Here is a 14,160-nt window from a genome sequence, read left to right on the forward strand (position 1 = left end):
ACTCACACAGCAGACTATGAGGTATTCCAAGGTTCTGGATTTCTGTTACCTTCGATGCCGTACACATGCTTCTACTTCCATGTGTAGTACTGGAGCGGCATGTCTTGCAGCACGTGTGCCGTCCTTCCCGTGGATGAAGCTGATTGTCTGCCACTGGTATTATGTTCCTGCTGAGGCGGACAAGCAAGGAAACCGTATGAAACCCCCGGGTCATGTCTCCCCCCTCTAGACCACAATCTTCTCATCATGCGAGTAAAATTTGTGATGTTTTTGCATGACCATGCTGCAAAGATGCCGGCAGTCCTTAGCAAACCTACTTAGAACCGCACGTGTTGCAGGTCATAAAAGATAATCTGAATCACACGCCAAATGACGACAATGCTTACCTACTGAGACTATGCCGGCAGCCAGAGTTACTTGAAAGTTCAATAGCCACTTAATGACTGCATTTGTATCCCAGGATCATACATGATGAAAGGGGAGATTCACTAAAAAGTGTACATAGAGTGTTGCAACTATTGGCCCTGGACCGGCTATGAGGGAGTGGATGCCGCTACTGGAAGTGCTTCCTATGCTCTCTAAGTAATCCACCGTGCGTTATATAACATTATACAAGGCCTCTGGTACCTACTTATACTTCCACCGATTGGGGAAGGACAGATCCAATTGGTCCGACTCTACTATAACCATCTCATTGGCTATTGGCATATACCTAACCAATAGGTCCTTAAATACGACCGCCTCCATTCTACCACTGTGCCTGGCCTTCGCTTTCTTCCGGTGCTCATGGCTCGGATCACCCAGGCGATCCTTTTCGTGTTTGCTCTTCTCCTTGCGCTCTCATCTCTAACATCTTCCCTAGCCTGGACCGTAATGGCTGCTAGGCTAAGCCAACAAGCGAGAGATAGCCCATTGCAAAACAGACTTCAGGGAGGGCTCTTATTTAGTAGGCTGAATTTCGCCTGAGGATAGTGTCAAGATCCAATGAGTAAGCCAATATCAAGGACTTTGTGGTCGGCTTACTAGGTTACTCCGTCAGAGATTGTATATTCAATGTCTTCAGCCTCATAATATGACTCACTTGGGTGATATGGATCTGTCAGTGCGGGGCCGCAACGACTGCTGACCTCAATCTTTCCAACTGATGTCGAGGAGGCTTGTTCTGGGTCTATTCTTTCACGGAGCTGTTGAGGGATGTGGCAGGAAAGGCCGGGTCTGGCAAACATGCGATTGTTTGTATTCGAAGTGGGCCTGATGGCTGGAATCTGACTGCAGAAGGGGCAGAGGGCACTCTTTTTAAAGACGTACGTAGGGCATAGACCCCCTATTCACGTGACCTCCCCATTCACTGCCATAAGGGAGGTGAACTACTGTGATGGCTTGGGTACACTTGCTTGTATCCTGCACCACCAGAGATATCGAAACATGGTCAAAGCGGCGGGACCACTCCCACAGATATCGACGGCACGTGTTCACGTGATGTTTTCACCATGTGAATGGATTCAGACTTCACAGTATCGATTAGAGATTCCCTTTTAACCCCGCAGTCACTGCTTCTGATCTTTCAACAACAACAACAAACGCGACTACGATCTGACACTCGCAATCCACGCAATCGCCCTGGGAATCAACATGCCCATCAGCGAGCCCTTCCGACTTCTGGACCTCCCTCGGGAGGTTCGTGATGAAATTTACCGTGGAATGCTTTGCGACTGGCGAAAGGATGCTGCGCCTGGCCACATTCTGGTGAATGGCACGGTTCGGTTTGCCCCCATGCGCCGCAGAATCGAGGCCAACATTCTGCTCGCCAACAAGCAGATCTACCAAGAGGCGAAGCTGGTCCTGCTCCAGGAAAACCAGTTTGTCCTCGTCAAAATCGGCGTCAGAGCTCGCCACATTATCCGAGCCCTTTTCCTCCCTTCCCAGGTGCCTGTGGTCACTGCAAGGCGTGATTGTGCCGCTGTCTTCAAGGACCATGTCGTCATGACACACTTCATTGACTTCTATCTCGTTGACTTTTTCAACAACTCAAACGCCAATTTTAGGAGGATTGGTCGAATCGATCTCATCCTACTGCACCGAGACCTTCCACAGTTCTGCAAGGCCGTAACTCGGCTCGACTTGTTGGGCCGTCATTTCGTCCACTCGAAGCACGAGGTTACTATACACAACCCCTTCGCAGTAACCTTGAGCCCACACTTTCTCAACCGCAAGAATCAGGTATGAACTCCCATCATATGACACTCTGCTTGCCGTAATGCCGTATTTGTGGGCCAGGCAGAAACAGTGGCTGACACTTTGGTCTCCCAGGAGCGCCTCCTCGAGCCGTACACCAGGGAGCTCCGAGGTTTTGATGACTTCAACATCGACGGCCATGTGCAAACAGACCTGGCCGAGGAGGTTGTTGCAAAAGTTCAGGAGGAACCGCCACCCCCGGACCCCGAGAAATTCCTTGAAGACCTCCTGCACCAGAAAGAGCTCGGGGACCAGGCCCTTCACGGCGGAGACCAAAAAAAGGCCTCCAAGATTTGGAAGGATGCGACCTTCTCACTTCTCCAAGCAAGCAAACGCAGAACGTGGCCACGTCTCAAAGAGGCCGGCGGGGGGGACTTCACCGACCGTGTCAGCGAGCTGGCCTTCCAGATCGAGAGCAATCAGGCGCAGAGCTCCCTCGAGGCTATGCGGGGAATTCCCCTGCAGATCCAGATCAGTGAGGGCTGGAGCTACTTTGTGGATACGCCGGAGTGGAATGACAGGCCCGGCGACCTCATGCGCCGCATGGACTATTTGGCAACAGACTTGCAGAGGGCCTGTTCAGATGCCGAAAAGGTTGGAACACTTCTCGGTACTGGTTGGACTCCGAGCGACGAGCAGCTGGCCAGAGTCTGCTACAGCCTGGCTCAGGGACTCCGCCTCTTCGAGCTGAATGTTGATCTCGCCGAGCGGAAGATCAATCGTGCCGCCGAGCTTGTTCCCGATGACCCTCTGATTCAGGCGGAGGCACAGCAGATCAGGGTGTGGAAGGCTAGAGTCCAGGGTGGTTGGACCGTGTAATGCCATGAGTGCGACGAGCCCCCCTCAAAGGACACTTTTCACCTTTCGGCTTCTATCTATCAGCCCATACAGGAGGATGGTCACTTCACAGTCAGAAGTGGAGAGAGGAGCTCATAACACGAGCAGGATAATAGTGGCTGACGCTCTATCAAGTGGGCTCATTCAAGAGCGCTGCAGGTGTCACTTTTTGGAAGGGATGTGATAATAGTTCAATGAACATCTCCCTCAGTCTGTGTCCATTCTTGACACCAGTGCCCAGGTGCTTTGATGATCAACAAGTGAAAGTGACCCCTGACTCTGATGTATTTTCTGCCTGCATCAATGTAGCAGCAGGCAACAGTGGTACCAAGTCAGTAGTTGGTGAGCTGTGTAGCAACCTTGGAAGAAGGATGCAGTTCAAGTCTGACGAACACAAACATTCAAAGGAGATCCTTCAGCCAGGGCTCCCATGACCCGCATTAAGTGATTGGCTAGACTTGATGGGGCTCAAAGGCGGAACCAGCCCAAGTGCTTATTCTTAAAGCTTCAGCCCAACGCACAATCGTTACCACTGGCCAAACACCACTGCAAGGCCCAAAATGTCGTTCAGACTGAGCACAGAGGAAATCCTCAAGGTCAACAACAAGATCAACACCTTCGTCATCGTCCGCGCCGGATCCCTCGACACCAAAGATGTCGACCTCTTCGTGGTCATCCCGCCGCCCGACACGCGGGATCCCTCCCACCAGGCAGCAGTCGGCTCCATGACACACCTCTGCCGCACCTGCCGCAGCGCGCTGGGTTACCTTTCCTACTACTTCGAGACCTGGGCCTCGGGCGGCGGCGGCGGCGGCGGCGCAGTCGAGGGCCTCCCCTCGGCCTGCCTGCTCCACGACGGCGCCGACACGCTGCAGCAGGGCGAGGACGAGAGCTGCCACCTGTGCGTGCTCCTCATGTCGGACCTGCGCACCAAGAGGATCAGCCTCGAGTCCGTCGGGCAGTCCAGGATCGAGATGTGCTGGAAGTCGGACGAGGCATTGTCGCGCCTCCATTTCGCGCTGACGCATGGCGGTCACCCGCGCTCCACGGACAATTACTGGAACTTCCTGAAGCTGCAGCTGTGGCCTTGCTCCGAGCACGGGACTGAACTCTTCACTGGTGCTGGGAATGGGAGCGACGGCGGCCTTGAGCGGTCCAGCAGCACCAACTCGCAGCAGACTCGGGACCTGGCCGTCGAGTGGCTCAATGTTTGTCTGGCCAACGAGGATGGGAGCCATGGCCAGTGCAACCAGGGTCAGGGAGACTGGCTTCCGACGCGTCTCTTGGATGTCGCCTATGCGCGTGAGACTGGGAAGCTCAGACTTGTTCTGCCCCATGAGCACCCAGAAGAGTTTGTCTCGAGCAAGCAATATGTGACCCTCAGTCACTGCTGGGGTAATTGGGGGGCCGTAACACTACCTATCTTGACGATTGAGAACTTGAGAGAAAGGCAGGACACCGGCTTGAACATATCGTTACTCCCAAAGACGTTCAAGGAGGCCTTGGAGGTTGCCGAGTGGTTCAAGTGTCAGTATTCTCAGCCCCCAAACACCCGAGACTACCTATCTATCTGCCATCACACAGCTGACACAATGCCCAAACAGGCCGATGGCTATGGATCGACTCCCTCTGCATAATCCAAGACAGCACCCAAGACTGGCAGCGCGAGGCCGTGATGATGTACAACGTCTACAAGACCGCCCTCCTAAACATCTCAGCCGACGACTCCAATGACGCCCGCTGGGGCTGCTTCCGCGACCGGGACCCCCTCGCCGTGCTGCCCATGCGCCTCCGCCTGGCCCCAGCGTGGGAGGGGGAGGACGGTAGCAGCAACCCGGGTCAGGGTCACTGGCTGACCCCGGACTCGACGGGAATTTTTGAAGCCGTCACGAAGGCCCCGCTTGCGAGGCGCGCCTGGGTGTTTCAGGAGAGGCAGCTGTCGCGGCGCGTCCTGCACTTCACGAGCAGGGAGGCCGTCTGGGAGTGCTGCGCCGGGGGCGCCTCCCAGTTCGCGTGCGAGACGTTCCCGCGCGGCTGCGCGGCGTTCCCGGTGCTATTCGGCGGCCGGCCAAAATATCAAGGCCAGGGCCTGAGCGGCGGCGGTGGCGGAGCGGAGGGGAAGGAGGTCTATGACACGTGGGACATGCTGTGCCGGTCGTACTCGGAGAAGAAGCTCAGCCACGCCGGCGACAAGGCCGTGGCGCTGTCCGGCCTGGCCCGGGAGATCCAGGTGCTGCTGCCCCGGGACGCGTACGTGGCCGGGATGTGGAGGTCGCTGCTGCCCCAGAGCCTGCTCTGGAAGTCCGCTGACTCCAGCGGGCGTGTCGATTCCGAGGGCTACGTTGCCCCCTCGTGGTCTTGGTTGTCCATAGACGGGCCAATCTCGGACTTCCCTCCCCACGGGACCTCCTCGCTCCCGGTCACGCAGGTGTTGGATGTCACGGCAGACCCCGTGATTCCTTCTGAGCCTACCGCGTCTCTCCGTGGGGCATGTCTTGACCTGAGATGCTACCTGCGACCCGTCGAGATAAAGCCCGACTATGAAGCGAAACCTTGGTACATGCTGGCCGTCGGAGGAGCCAAGGACAATAAGCTGGCAGTTGGCGACGGAGGTACGGAGGTGGGCTCCTACGATCCGCCGGGCGACAATAACACATTTACCTATTCATTCGATATGCCTTTTACGGGGCATTCTGGGCCAGAATCTGTATCGGCATATTTCCTACCGGTCTCCATAGATGGTCCCGATGAGACTTACCCGACAAGAATAAATGGGCTACTGGTGGAACCCGTGGGCAGCGACCACACGACGTTCAAGAGGGTGGGCACCATGAGCTGCCGCGGAACGCACTGCCTCCCGATCTTGTATAGGTCTCGTGACGTTGATGGCAAGATTACAGAGAAAGCAGGATCCACAGACCAATGGAACAAGTTGCGGAGTCTCCTCGGGGAAAGCTACGATAGCTGGGAGAGTATCAGGAGGGATAGGTATCGACGTCAAATGAAAGCGGAGGATAGTCCTAGTGCCCCTCCCGGTGACAGTAGCCCGCCTGGGGGCTCCAAGCTCAGTGAAGGGGATCAACAGCCAGGAATCACCGAAGTCGAGACAGAGAATGACGGCGACCAGCCAACACCTTCTACACACGCAGAGGTGGACAAGGTGAGAGAAGGCATGGGAGATTTGCATGTTTCAGGGGAAGACAAGCCCTTGGAGCCACCCCTGCCTGCAGTGAATTGGGAAGGATTCGAGCCGTTGGAAAGGTTATACGCGTCCGACGGGGCGTTCATAGGCAGCGAGTTGGAACAGCACTTCTCGAGAATGGTGGCGAGGCAAATCAGGCTGGTTTGATCAGTTGACGAGCTTCGAAACTGGTGGATCGGAGGGTAACTATTTGATAGCACATGTGATGATAGACAAGAAACTCCCGAATTAAACCGGCCCACCGCTGCCATCGGAGGGTAATTAGACAAACAATTGGTCGAGCGGACGGCCATCCAGCCACATTGGGACTGCCCAGGAAGCACAAGATGCACACATGCAGGCAGACTAATATGTCGCGGTGTTGGACCAATGATCGGTGGGAGCCGCCTCGTCGAAGGATCGTTTCCTGGTTTATGAATAGGCCCGATGAGGCCGGGGAAGTAGCTGTTCTCAGCAACGGGTGAAAGCCACATCGGCCCGCACAGAGCAACACACCAGTCAACACATACCCGTCCACACATCCCCAATCCCGATCACAAATCACTTCGAACCAGGAGTCATGCACACAATATCGTAATGAACGTTCTTTTGTTCTTCATTCCTGAGCTAACGTATAACTTTGCGGTTCAACCGAGTTCCATCCCAAGGCCAGTACCGTGCGTGACAGCACCTGCGCGCACTCGACCCACTCATAGCAGCAGTGCAGATGTAGACAAGAAAAGACAAACTGCCGACGCGTAGAGTATACACAGGACCGCTGTCCAACGCAGCAGTCATCGAGAAAATGACGCATCACGCTCCCAAAACACCCTGGTGTCATAGCTGGATCTTTCCAACTAACGTCGAATCCGACTCGACAAATACAAAGGCTCCTCCCAGATCTTCGGCATGAGAAATGCTGCCGGAATATATATCCAATTTTGCCGTCTCTTTTGGTCTTGATAAAATGTCATGCCTCATGCGTGCCTCCCTGTCCAATCCAAAATGAGCCCTTATATCAGGTAAAAGATAAAAAGTAAGTTGAAGAAGCGAAAAGATCACAATAAATAATCGCTAGATGCAAAGGCAAAAGAGGTCACCGCCGCCGAAGCGCTGCGCCAGTCAAACACTGACGGCTCGAAAATTCTGATAGGACGCCCACCAATCGAGACTACCGCATGAAGTCCATGTCCGCCCCCAGGCCATTATTCAGACCCAACGAGCTCATCGTACTGATATCCGAATTTGCTCTCTGCAGGGCTTGAAAGTCGGCGACCGTACGAATGGTGTGTTGGTTGGGACCCATGGCGAAGCTACTCGTACGGGACGGCCCTTGGCGGCTCACCACGCTGTTTGTGTTCATGCCCTGAGACATCGCGTTCATGTACGCGATGCCGTTACTGAATTGCTGGCCGAAGTTGTGATTTTGATGATCGACGCTCATGTTCGGTGGGTGGTCGAGGGGAGTGCCCAGGCCGTGTTGTTGTATGTCGTGTTGCAGGTGCGTGTTGATGTTCTGCATCGACGAGATTGATTGTTGCGGCTGGTGTTGTGTATGAGGTGTTTGTGGCGGATTGGGGGCAGGCGGTTGTCCATTCATTGACGATGACGCGCCCATCGGGTTCATCATGATCCCTGACATGGAGTTATAGTTCTCTGTGAGGCCGTGCGAATACTCGCCGCCTGGGGATGTGGCTGGCGGCGAGCTCATGAACGGGGAGTTCATTTCGTGGTTCGACGCCGACCCTCCTTGCGAGCTTCCAGAATCGACTGGTGCATCTTCCATGCGCGGCGTGTATTTCTTCTCGTAGTCGTCCATCAAGGGGGGCTGAGCCATTCCAGCGTTGCCAAAGCCATCAAAGATGTCCATGTTGCAAGCTTTGGTGGCGACATTGTCCGGCACGTTTTGCAGCATAGGGTTGGCGAGTTTCGGCAATGTCTCGTTGATCTTGCTGATGAGCAGAGGCACGAAGCGGTAGTCCCCATTCCGTAGTACCGTCAGAACGTTCAACAACGGGTTGAGCTGTTCATGTGGGCCGGGTGAGAAGGGGTCTCTGGAAGCAGGATACAAGACAAGGACCTCTGTCAGGGAGCAAGCGACATCAAAGAGCTTTGTCAACTGGTTCCAATGCGTTAGCGGGGGATATGCAGGGAGACAGACACCTGGATGTCTGGATGTGGGTGAACATACGAATGATACATTCAAGCTCTCGGAGTTTTGCTGAGGCATGGATGAGATGCCGGCAAGCAAGTTGCTTGCCATGTTTGCGGAGTATTGCTGGAACACCGTTTGGTCCTCGCCGTGAGCGCCGTTGCTATTCAATTGCCAGATCATTGTCTTCAGCCACTGCTGGTTATGCCTGATATCTTGGTACTGCGAGTCGCCGTAGCTGTGGAAGGCGGGGATGATTTCTGCGAGCTGCTTATGCAGGTTGTTCAGGTAAGCAGAGGGCCAGTTGCCGCGGTTCTTACTCCACATCCCGAGGAACGCATCATCAAATGGGCGGAACAGATTGGAAAGATGAATGAAGCTGTTGAGCTGGTGCGCCATGTGGTCAGTCGGGTCATCGCCGAGCGCCGGTGGGTTGATGGATGCCTGTAGTGTCACCGGTCTATTTCGGTGCAGTGCATAGGCTCTGTGGGGCCCAGCAAGTTAGCGTGAGAAGACAGTGACATGAGAGAGCGAAATGCCCACCTCTCCGTGACGAAGAACAGCCAATACAGGCGTCTCCTTCGTGAAGACTCGACATCATCAAACTGGATGTAAGCCTCCTCCTTGTTCATCCCGATGATGTGGATCATCGTCGCAGCTTCTCGCAGGTGGAACCAGGCCTTCTCATGCATCTCCAGCCCGTTGAAGCATGCAAAGAGGAAGTAGCTCGTGCAGAGGGTGTTCAAGGTGGGATTCTCGGTGTAGTCGTATCCCTTCCGCACACGGATCGCTTCCTCCAGCAGGACAGTGCTGGACACAATATTCGCACCTGGCATACTGTCGAGTCCATACGGGTCACCTGGAATGCTCATGCCGGGCTGGATCATCATGAAAGCGGACAGTGCGGCCAGCAAGCAATAAGTATCCAGGTTCTGGTCCATGTACACAGCCTGTTGCTCGAGGCGGTGGCGGCTGAGGACTGGCATGTTCGGGTACATGTTGGCAAAGAAGAATTCGATGCACTCCTTGACAATGTCGCCGGTCAAGAGCCCCGGTGTGGGAGCCAGCGTCGGGACCGCTGGAGGTGCGTTTACGCCATTCATGCGGTTCTGGACCTGTGCAGAGAGGCTGGTTTGGCGTTGCGTCTCACGCAATTCGCTGATTACCTTGGCTCGCGAGCCCTTTGGTCCCTTCTTCTGCGGAATCGCGTGGTAAGTGCAGCCGAGCTGGGCCGTGTGGCAGTTGCGGCAGGGGTTGACGCCGTCGCACTTAACCTTGCGACGGTGACAGGCGTCACAGGCCCTTTTGACGGCGGTCGTCATTGTGCCTGAGGTCATTTTTGGCGTGGTGTTTACTCTGATTCACAATTCCGGTGAGTCGTGACGAGAGTGGTTTGAGACGAGTTTCCTCGCTGCTCGCTCGGTCGATGAGCCCAGATTACTGTGGCTCCCGGGGAGGAGTCGGGAGACCTCGTGGCAGGTGGCCGGTGATGAGAACCTCCGCGGCCCCGAATGCTGAGGGCATTCGACGTGTCGAATACAAGCGGGTTGGCTAATCCTCAATGCGAAAATGGCATGCAGTCTGCTCGGAGATGTGGTGCGCACAGCTGGGGTTCATGCAGGAAGGGGGGATTGTAATCGGGCCGTCGAAGTTTGTGTGAGTGGCTTTGGGAACCCAAATCGAAATCGCGGGGGAGACAATCCGGGGGAGCGGTTCCAACGGGTCCTCCAACGGCTGGTCGGTCGGTCGGTGGGCGGTCGCGTGTGCAGGCTGCAGGCGAGGCGAGACGCACAAAAAAAGAGACGTCACGAGGAGTTGTATTCAGGCTATTGCAGAGGAGCGTAAAGGAAAGAAAACCCAACAGCAATATACCAGGACTCGAGCTGAGGTTTTCGCGATGACGAGGAAAAGAGAATGGTGTGGAAGGAGATTCAAGTTTGTCAGTCGGTCAGGCGAGTCGAGTCGAGTCGAGTCGAGGCAAGACTGGGGAATGGTAAAATGGGGGGGAGGGGGGGTAAAAGAGACCAGCAGGCCAGGCCAAATTGAGAGAGGGAGGAGAGGAGCAGGCGACCAGGCACAGGCCAGTGAGGAGGGCGTCTGGAGTGGGCAGTGGGCGGGAAAATGAGGAGAAAGTGGAAGTGCGGAAGATGGGAAGGGGCTACGGATGGGGGACGGCGCACTAACTCCCAGCTGAGCCTAGCCGAGGCCAGCCAGACCGGGATGAGCGCCTTCCCCCAGGTCGGAGCTGCATGGACATTGGGTGAAGCGGCCAGCCAGCGGCCCAGCACCAGGGAAGGTGGCAGGGACCAGGGGCGGTGGGGGTTGGCCCTGGGACTGGGACTGGGACTTGGAAGGGCAGCTGCCCAGGTCCAAGGCTCATCACCACTCTCACCACACAGTATGTCCGTCATGCCTGTCCGTCTTGGCCTCTCTTGTCTTCTGTCCGTCTGATGGGGTGGCGCAGACCAGCATCAATTGAGTGACCAGACTAGACTACTGTAGATATCAGCTTACCTTCTTCTTGCTACCACAGCGTATTCTGTAGTCTATAGTCTCATGGCTTGGGCTCGGGTGGCTTTGCTCTGCGGGCTGAAGTGGACAGTCACCAGTCAGTCGGTCAGTCGCCCACCCGCTCAGGCAGGCCAAGTCCTTCGTGCTTGTGCTCGGCCGTCCCATCACGTCTACGGTGCTTCACCGTCATTTCACGAACCTCAGTCGGTCGGTCGGTCAGTCAGTCAGTCAGTAATCCTCAATCATCAATCACACGCCTGCCCCAGGCTGGCCCGACCGAGTCCCGACTCCCGTCGGCATTTCGAACCTAATTGAGGGAAAGATATCGAGACGAGACTCAGCTGCCGGCATTGCTGTTTTGTTGTGGATAGTCTATTCCAGAAATAAAGAATGGAGCCCGTTAATTGCCCCCGGATGTGCCAGAGCGTCGGAGAGTGTCTGCCTGTTGATGGAGTTGATGGCTCGCTCTGCTTCAGGTCTCTCCCAGACGGGCAACTATCTTCGAGTGAGGCATTCGATCGCAATCTCTCGCGCCTGTCTCATCTTGCTTCTGCCACTCATCACTGTGGGCGCACGCTGCGCTGCGGGTAACGTTGTATTCTGGGGTTCGTGCTGTACTTTTAGACTTTTGCTACCGAGGCGTCTATTCCGCCCTCTCGGAACCCGACGGCCCCTGCTAACAGGGCGTGGTCACTCGTACGCGTAGTTCTGACGGAGCACACTCTAACGCATCAGATGGGGTACGTCGCTCCTGTTAAAAGCTGACATTACCCCGGGTGGGCTGAGCCTGAGCCAGCGCCTGTTATTGGCCTGACCACCTGGGCAGCATGCATGGCATTTCGCGTGTCTCAGTGGCCCACAGGGCTCTCGTTGGTGGCACACAGTCTGCACAGTGGGAAGAATGGCTGCTGAGTCGGGAAGCCACCAGGCGAGGCTGTCCGAAAGCCCATGGAGAACAACAGACTGACTGATCTTGTCGTTCAGCATCTCGTGACATGTGTCAATGAGAAAAAAAGGAAAGGACTTCTTCATCAGGGGATCTTGGTCACCTCGTGCTGCAGTGGAATGCGGAATCGCATCCCTGCAGCAGCAACACGACGAACCGCCTGTCCGCCCTGCCTGGCCTGTCTGTTCCCACTTCCCCCGGAGCCCGAGAGCACCTGATTCCGCTCTGCTGTACCCCGTACTGGTGCTGTGCCGCTCGTGCCTCTTTCGTGCACTACTAAGCCTACTCGCCGTGCCGAGGTAATAGTCAAATCCCACTGTGTAGGATATACGTACAGAGGGAATTCGTACTACGATACATAAGCTGTACTGTATGACCTGCATGTAACGCATACGGGATATTATGCCGTGGCGATGACGACGATAGCCTGCTGCAGTCAGTTTTGCCGCTTCCCCTGGTAGGGCTGGGGAGAAACATGAGATTGATGCGAGGCCGAGCTGACGACATTACGAGACAGACCCTGTGGTGCCTGGATCCCAGGGCTTCGGTATTCTCTTGTGTTTTTTCAACGATGCCAGCAAAGCCGAGGTTTTGCCCCAGCGACCCGGGAATGAGCCTGTCTTGTCTGGGCCGCCTCCCTGCTGATTGCCTATATTCACCAGACACACAGCTTATTAGCAAATCTGCCCTGATCTGATGGGGTCTTTGCGGGTCACACAACGTTTCCGGGACTCGAACGAGCAGCCACGGAGGTGTCCATCTTCAACCAGACCTCTGTTCAGCTCGACCTGGTCGTCAGGGATTGGTTCGCGTCGAAGAGACAACACACACACACAGCCACGACCGCAGCCAGCTATGGGAACAGGAATGGCAACTGCGGTGGCAACAGCAACAACAACGAAGAGTGGTGCACCAGCGTGGCAAGCATTGATCATGCTGTCTTAACTGTACTGCAGCACTTAGTAACGTCCAAAACCAACAGGTGATTTGAGTTGTGGGAAGAAAAGGCTTTCCCCAACAAGGTCGCATTAGTGCCACCTCCCTGATCAACCAGAAACCAGCAGCCTGGGATGGCATGCTTCCATTGATGCTTCCAAAACCTTCCACCCACCCACGTCACCCTGGCCGCTGGTCAGCCCGTGCGTGCCCGTCCAGTAAAAAAGCAATTGGTGCTGGCCTCGCTGGCCCATATTTGTCACTAGCCCTCCCTACTCATGCAGGCGGTCCTGCAGGTGTTGGCGGTCTCCCCGCTCCATCGAATCACATGGGGCTGCTACTAAGAGTAAGCCAGCTAGCTGTCGTCGAGTGAACACGATCGAGAGGGTTGATGGATGTGTACACGAGGGCGAACAATGGACGGCGAGGCTCAGATCCACGGTTCTGCACACATTTCACAACAATGAACAAACGTGATTACGAGCGGCATCTCGATGACGGAACGCTCCGGGGATCTTTTCTTGTCAAAGACAAGCACAAAACCACGACTCGTGCCGTCTCCGATCCGACGGGTTAACAATCATCCAGTGACCCAAAATGAGAACGGGGGAGCGACCACGTCACCTGTCCAGCCCTTTGTTTGTTCGGTGAGGCCTGAGAGGATACCGCAGGCGGACAAAGCGAACAGCGAAACCCGCGACCGCCCAACTCCTGGCTGGCCTGCGAGGATCGCCAGATTTTGGGATGAATTCCAGAAGGAGGTTTGGGAAGATTCCAAAATAACCTTCTTCGGCCGGGTAAACAATGGCAGACAGAAAGGACTCGGCGACGTCGAAGGCATCAAAAACCTCGTCTGATCATTCTGCAACGTCGTACACAGCACACAGTACTGCCTGTCTGCTGCCAGGCCGTTGTTCTAATGTCAGACTGCTCCGTACCAAAGTATGGGGGTGATTGGGTGGGTGAGAATGGGCAAGGGTCCTCGGTCGCCCAAACAAGCTAGTCCTCCCGGATCCGACGACGACGATCACAGAACAGAGTTGATGCGGTGCCTTGTCTTGCCTGCCCGCCCGCCTGGCTGGCACAACTTGAAGAAATGCTGAAGGGGAGATGAAACCCACCTGAACCGGGGCGGAAGCAACGCCCGCTTGTCATGCAATGCCAGTCAAGATCGAATGTGCACTGATCGCAGACAGCACGGGACACTTGCTTCTCTGGCTTTGTTTTGCTTCGTCAGCCAACACGCCAGACGGGAACAATAGAAAACCCTCGCAGATCGGCGGCCCCTTCCCGTTCGAGCATGTCCAGCCGGTGCTACCTGCCAGCCAGTCGCCGTGCGCAGGTTCTAGTGAACCGTTCTCG

The 14,160-nt window shown here is 55.5% G+C and overlaps 3 protein-coding genes across 3 annotated transcripts; 2 read left to right on the forward strand and 1 right to left on the reverse strand.

Moving 5' to 3' along the window:
* Positions 1–1,632: 1,632 nt before the first annotated feature.
* INS49_015666 (uncharacterized protein) lies at positions 1,633–3,054 on the forward strand (the record flags this gene model as incomplete). The annotated part of the gene is made up of 2 exons (XM_043176345.1): positions 1,633–2,220; positions 2,311–3,054. The coding sequence occupies 2 exons, from the start codon at positions 1,633–1,635 to the stop codon at positions 3,052–3,054; spliced, it is 1,332 nt and encodes a 443-aa protein (XP_043019800.1).
* Positions 3,055–3,632: 578 nt separating this feature from the next.
* Positions 3,633–6,421, forward strand: INS49_015667 (uncharacterized protein; the record flags this gene model as incomplete). The annotated part of the gene is made up of 2 exons (XM_043176346.1): positions 3,633–4,599; positions 4,677–6,421. 2 exons carry the CDS (start codon positions 3,633–3,635, stop codon positions 6,419–6,421), a joined length of 2,712 nt encoding a protein of 903 aa, XP_043019801.1.
* Positions 6,422–7,424: 1,003 nt separating this feature from the next.
* Positions 7,425–9,742, reverse strand: INS49_015668 (uncharacterized protein; the record flags this gene model as incomplete). Its single annotated transcript, XM_043176347.1, has 3 exons — positions 7,425–8,372; positions 8,445–8,889; positions 8,949–9,742. The coding sequence occupies 3 exons, from the start codon at positions 9,740–9,742 to the stop codon at positions 7,425–7,427; spliced, it is 2,187 nt and encodes a 728-aa protein (XP_043019802.1).
* Between the last annotated feature and the right edge of the window lie 4,418 nt (positions 9,743–14,160).

Source organism: Diaporthe citri, assembly GCF_014595645.1.
Source record: "Diaporthe citri strain NFHF-8-4 chromosome Unknown scaffold_9, whole genome shotgun sequence".
In the NCBI taxonomy this organism is placed as follows: Eukaryota; Fungi; Ascomycota; class Sordariomycetes; order Diaporthales; family Diaporthaceae; genus Diaporthe; species Diaporthe citri.